This window comes from Phyllostomus discolor, chromosome 14 (genome assembly GCF_004126475.2).
Source record: "Phyllostomus discolor isolate MPI-MPIP mPhyDis1 chromosome 14, mPhyDis1.pri.v3, whole genome shotgun sequence".
NCBI classification, from domain to species: domain Eukaryota; kingdom Metazoa; phylum Chordata; class Mammalia; order Chiroptera; family Phyllostomidae; genus Phyllostomus; species Phyllostomus discolor.
In genome coordinates, this window is record NC_040916.2 from 45,891,657 (window position 1) to 45,897,656 (window position 6,000).

A 6,000-nucleotide genomic window follows, 5' to 3' on the forward strand; every position below is an offset into this window, starting at 1 on the left:
GTAACTTTAATGATGATGGGCCTTGGTGTGTCCCTTTTTGGGTCCAACTTCTTTGGGACTCTCTGGGCTTCCTGGACTTCCTGGAGTCTATTTCCTTTGCCAGATGGGGGAAATTCTCCTTCATTATCTGTTCAAAAATTTTCAACTTCTTGCTCTTGTTCTACTCCTTCTGGCACCCCTATGATTCAGATGTTAGAATGCTTAAAATTGCCCCAGAGGTTCCTAGGCCTCTCCTCATTTTTTTTGAATTCTTGCTTCTTCATTCAGTTCCGGTTGGATGCTTCTTCTTTTGTTCCAAATTGTTGATTTGAATCCCAGTTTCCTTCCCTTCACTGTTGATTCCCTGTACATTTTCCTTTATTTCACTTTGTATAGGCTTCAGTTCTTCCTCAATTTTGCACCCATACACAACCGTTTCTGTGAGCATCCTGACTACCAGTGTTTTGAGCCCTGCATCAGATAGGTTGGCTGCCTCCTCATAACTTATCTCTTTTTCTGGAGTTTTGATCTGTTCTTTCATTTGGGCCTTATTTCTTTGTCTCGGCACACTGGTCTGGATGAATGTTTCTTTAACATCCTGGTTGTCGAATGCAGTTTGATTTTCTGGCACTTCTGGTTGCTTATTGTTTTTAAATTTGTTGTTATCCTTCCTTTAGTTGTGCAAGGAAGGGAAGCGTTTCTACCTATGCCTGCATCTTGGCTGGGACCTCCAAGAGCAAATTACAGAGAACACCTCAAGTATGCTGCCATTTCTACAGAATTGAAACATTATACACTGTGATACATGTTGTGTCAGGGTTACCAGCATATAAATAAAATATGAAGGAACTCTTTATAAAACTTGGTTTAAACCAGGTTGTATGTAGTCATTAAATTAAATTAACATTTGGGAGACAAGAAAGTTATTGTTGGGGGGGCTGGGCTTCCAAGCATGAGAAATGAGAGGCCTCAAGACTGGTACCCACCCACGGAGGACAAGGTGGGGAAAGTGGTAGAAAATTTCCCACCCCATCCTCATTTCTAAGCAGCCCCGTTCCTAGTCCAGGAACAGCTGTCCTGAGCCCCATGGCAGGAGGCAAGGAGGAGCTGTCAGTCACCAGATGTCATAGGACATGTGGGTGGCAGGAGGCGGTCCTCTCATGCCTGGAGCTGGTGTCACCTGCTGGAGCACAGCCCAAGGCCAGGATAAAAGGGCCTCGGGGCCAGAGCACCTCCATCCACTCCCTCCTGACGTGGTGACAGACCCTGTGCTGCTTGTTTACCCGGTAAGTGTCCACTGGGAATGGAGCAGGGCCTTCCACAGAGGGGCACTCACACTAGAGCAGGAGGGCAGGCGGCCAGGGCCTCAGCAGCCTGTATATGGGCATGTATGGCTGTGTCAGGAGGGGAGGTGGATGGGTGACTGAGCACAGGATGAGGCTGCTACCGTGTCAGCAAAAGAACAAGTCTCAAGAAGACTGAGGAAGGGGGCACTGGGAAGTCTGGGAATATGAGCAGGAGGACTTGTGTAATTGTGACTTCATTCTTTAGAGCAGCGATTTCAACCTTTTTTATCCCATGACACACATAAACTAATTACTAAAATTCTGTGGCACATCAGAAACTATGTATTTTTCCAATCTGGCAAAAAAAAATAGATATAATTTTCATTCATTCACACCAGACAGCAATTGTTGTGTTGGCGTTGTCATTTTTACTTGACAATCTAAGGGGAAAGAGGTCAGAGCCCCTGACTAAATAATCAGGTATTGCATGTTTTAAAAATCCTTGCGGCTCACTGGGGTGCCTGTTCCAGCACACCAGTTGAACACCGCTGTTTTAGAGAAACCCAATTGATCTGTTATGGTTGGATCTCTGGCCCAAAGGATTTACAACAGTGGCTGTCATACGGACCCATAACTGTGTTCAAAAGGGAAGCTTATCTTTGAAAACATAGCTGTCCCTCCCAGAGAGGTTGAGGTAAGGCAGAGTTTCTCAGCTGGGACAGCAGAAATTACAACTGATTGACTCGTCTGAAGCACACAGATTAATGAGTCTGCAGAGTTGGGTAGATCCAACCCAAATCTTGGTGCTGAAATATTAGTTTTGAGGTGTCTGCCGAGAACACCAGAACCCTGGGCCAGGTCAGGGGTCTGGGTGCAAGTTTGCATGCAGTAATCTTTTTCCTCACATAGCTCTCCCAGGCCACAGTCTCCAACATGCTATTTGCAATTGTGAACTTATATGGCCTGCAGGACAAGAATGACTAGGAAGTTCTCCAAGAGGGAATGACTGTTTTCACTAAAGAAATGATTTCATTTCTAAACTCCTCGTTAGATTGTCTCCATGATGCTTGTGCTATAACTGCAATGGAATACCTTCACGTAATAGATGCTTGATGTTGAGAACGTTTCCTTAACATCTTTTGGCCTCAGTTTTCTGATTATAAGGAGTTGAGGTATTTCATAAGAACATTACATTCAAAAGAGAGGATATCAGAACATTTGAGCAACTATTAGAAAAATAAACTTCTAGTGCTTAGTTATCTCAGACTACATTAATCAAGTCATCAAAATAAAGGGGCTAGAAATGAAGCTGAAAAAATCAGAAAGGGGCAGGGTGGTCTCTGGCATGGGGCTGACCTGCTGTATGACTCTCCCTCAGCTCCTCAACTGCCCGCCAAGATGTCCTGCCAGCAGAACCAGCAGCAGTGCCAGCCCCCTCCCAAGTGCACCCCCAAGTGCCCTCCCAAGTGCCCCACCCCAAAGTGCCCCCCAAAGTGTCCCCCCAAGTGCCCTCCAGTCTCCTCCTGCTGCAGTGTCAGCTCTGGGTGTGGGAGCTGCTGCAGCTCTGGAGGTGGTGGCTGCTGTGGCCACAGCTCTGGGGGTGGTGGCTGCTGCCTGAGCCACCACAAGCCCCACAGGTCCCATCGCCTCAGACACAGGAGGTCTGACTGCTGCAGCCAGCCCTCTGGGGGCTCCAGCTGCTGTGGAGGTGGCTCTAGCTGCTGTGGAGGTGGCTCCAGCTGCTGTGGAGGAGACAGTGGTCAGTCCTCTGGAGGCTGCTGCTGCTGAAGTGGACCCTAAGCCAAGAAGAGCTGACTTGGAGACAGCAGATTGCCACTCACTTTCTCCTCCTGGTCCTCCTGTTCCTCCTGCTGGGCCTGCCCTATTGCTGAAGGTCTGGGTGAGGCCTGTGAACTCTGGTGCAGAAGGACCCCTGTGTCCTGGTGTCCAGGAGCCCAAACCACTCCCCCAAACCCACTTCCTGACCTTCTTCCCCAAATGTCCATTAGGTGTGGCTGCCCTGGGAACCCCAAAGCACAGACCTGTATCCTCCAGAGCTCACCTGTGTGCGTGCGCACGCAGGCCTGATGTGAAACAATAAAAGATTCTGCATTTACTCTTGACTTGCCTGATGTTGATTCCCATGTCACCTTTCTCCCTGTCTGTCCTCAACTCCTGGTTCCCAGACACTTCAAGTCCCCAGACCCTGTTCAGATTTGCCACTTGTGCCGCTAATGTCCTTTATACCAAAACACATTTTTGTTGGTTCAGAATCAAATCTGGGATCCAGCACTGCACTTAGTTGCCATGATTCATTGCTGCCCTCCTATCTGGGACAGTCCTTCGGGCTTCCTTTGTCTCTCATGACCTGGGCAGTTTTTGAGTTACACATTTTTACAGAGTGTCCCTCGGTTTGGGTCTGTCTGATATTCCTTGCCAAGATCGGTTGTGCACATGTGCAGGGGCCTCACAGGAGTGCTGCTGTGTCATTGGAGTCTGATACCAAGTTTCATATGGTGATTAGTGGTCTCATCCCTGAGATGCTGAAAATTAGAAAGGGGCCATTTGGGAAGATCCTGGTAAGGTTAGAACAATGAATTTCTAAATTCTGCCAAGTTTTTCTGGCCTGTTAGAGGCAGCCTTTCCACCCCCACCCAAGGAGTTTAACCCTGTGTTGCCCAAGGACCTGTCATAGCCTTTCCTGAAATATTTGCCTTGCGTGACACAGCTTGTTCTGTGCAGGACCCACCCCACCATTCCTCTTCGCTTCCAGACATGTCACTGCTCTCGAGTCTCAGTATGTCGCAAAAGCCAAGGTACAAAGTGTAACCCATGAACAGGTGCTTACACTCCCAAAGAGCTACATCACTTTTTCCAATTTTCACAGACATAAACCCAGGGAATGCATGTGAAATGGGTACTAAGTGTGTGGCATAACTGTGGAAGAGACATAAGTTGTGTCAGGCCAAATTTGTTGAGATAGGCCCACTAAGCAGATATTACAAACTTAATAGCATAGCTTGGGGCTTAAACAGGGCTCCAATCATTTGTTATGCTGGCTGAAACATGGACCAAATGTGACCTACACTAAATGAAGCAGAAATGCCAAACTGCCTTGGTACACTAGAGGAAGAGACTCAAAGGCTTAGGGTTATTGAGATATTTGAGTGTAGCTGGCAGTTAAGATCTGCTTATCTGAACTTGGAAGGTTCCAGAGGACTCACCTTTCACTGTGTGCATGAGAAGTATTTTTGTGAGGGAAGTCCCAGCATCCTTGAAGAGGTCTGTGATTGTTGTGCTGTAGAGCAAGTCAGGAATTACATTGAGATGTGATGTCACAGCATTGGGAAACCTAATGCAATAGGGATAATTGGATCCCAGGGTGGCAAGAGCAGGTAATAGCACTTAATCATCAAAGACAAAGTGGGCATGGTTACTGTAATGGACAGCAGAGTCAAAACACTAGTGTGAATGTTCTGATGCAGAGAGAGCTAATGGCTCTGTCCAGTTAATCATGGTGTCTATAGAAGTGAAATGGATGACAAGTATACTAAGTTTTTACTTGACATGTATTAGTGGAACAGTTCCAAGTGAAGTGAACAAAACCCTGAACCATACAAACAGAGTATTATGGTCCCTCAGTCAAGGGCCAGACTTGAGTCAGTTTAGGGACCCAAAACTCCTGGAGTGAAGGGAGGCCAAGTCCCCATGAGGAAGGACACTGATACACTGCCAAAAAGTTACAGTTAATATCCCCAACCTTCTCCAAAGGGACCTACAGGCTTCTCCCAGGGTAACAGTGTACTGCGGGAAAGGATATAATCATACCTTTGGGGTAACTGGGTCTGAAATGACACTGATTCCAGAAGACTCAAGACCTAATGTAGGTGCCCTTTAGCTCCACTTTGCTCACACAGAGGCTTATGGAGGTCAGGCAATCAATGGGGCCCATAGGTGCAGGCTCTGCATGTGGTCGTTTCCCCAGGTCTGGAATGCACAACTGGAACAGACATACTACACAGCTGGCAGAATTCCCACATTGCTTCTCTGAGCTATGAAAGGGTGGTGGGAGAGGTCACATGGAAACCACTGGATCTGCCTCTACCTAGAAAATAATAAATCAAAAGCACAACCATGGTGCCAAAGGGCTTGTACATATTAGAGCTCCCATGTAGGACTTGAAGGGTGTGAGGGTGATGATTCCTTGCCACATCCCTATTCTACCCACCTATTTGGCCTGTGCAGAAAACAGATGGATCTTGGAGAATGACAGAGGGTCCTGGTAAGCTGGACCACATGGTGATTCCACTTGCAGCTGCTAGATTCGATGGGATTTCATTGTTTGAGCAAGTGCAGAAGTCCCCTCGTACCTGTATGAAACTTTTGATCTGACAAATGTTTTTCTTTTCCTCCATACCAATTAGCAAAAACCATGAGAAGCAGAGTTAGTTATCAGCTAGCGAGGCGAGTTATACACCTTCACTGTCCCTCCTCAGTTATAATTTAGTTCTCAGGAACCATGAATATTTTGCCTTTACAAAAGACATTGCATGAGTTTTATGGGGCACTATGTATGGCGACCCTTAGAAATTGAGTTGGGAACATGTTCTGACTGGTCTCGCAGGTAGTGCTCAGGAAGTATTTGCTGTAGTCAGTAGAAACTCAGTTTTAGAGAAGTGGAGTGACAAGTTCATAAATGTGACATGGGAAGTGTGTTTTGGGAAACTAGATTTGA

At 46.8% G+C, this 6,000-nt stretch overlaps 1 protein-coding gene across 1 annotated transcript; it reads left to right on the forward strand.

The window, feature by feature from the left end:
- Nucleotides 1-2,663: 2,663 nt before the first annotated feature.
- Nucleotides 2,664-3,053, forward strand: LOC114489115 (late cornified envelope protein 1A-like). The gene has a single exon (XM_028503122.1). The coding sequence runs from the start codon at nucleotides 2,664-2,666 to the stop codon at nucleotides 3,051-3,053; it is 390 nt and encodes a 129-aa protein (XP_028358923.1).
- The last annotated feature ends 2,947 nt before the right edge of the window (nucleotides 3,054-6,000 follow it).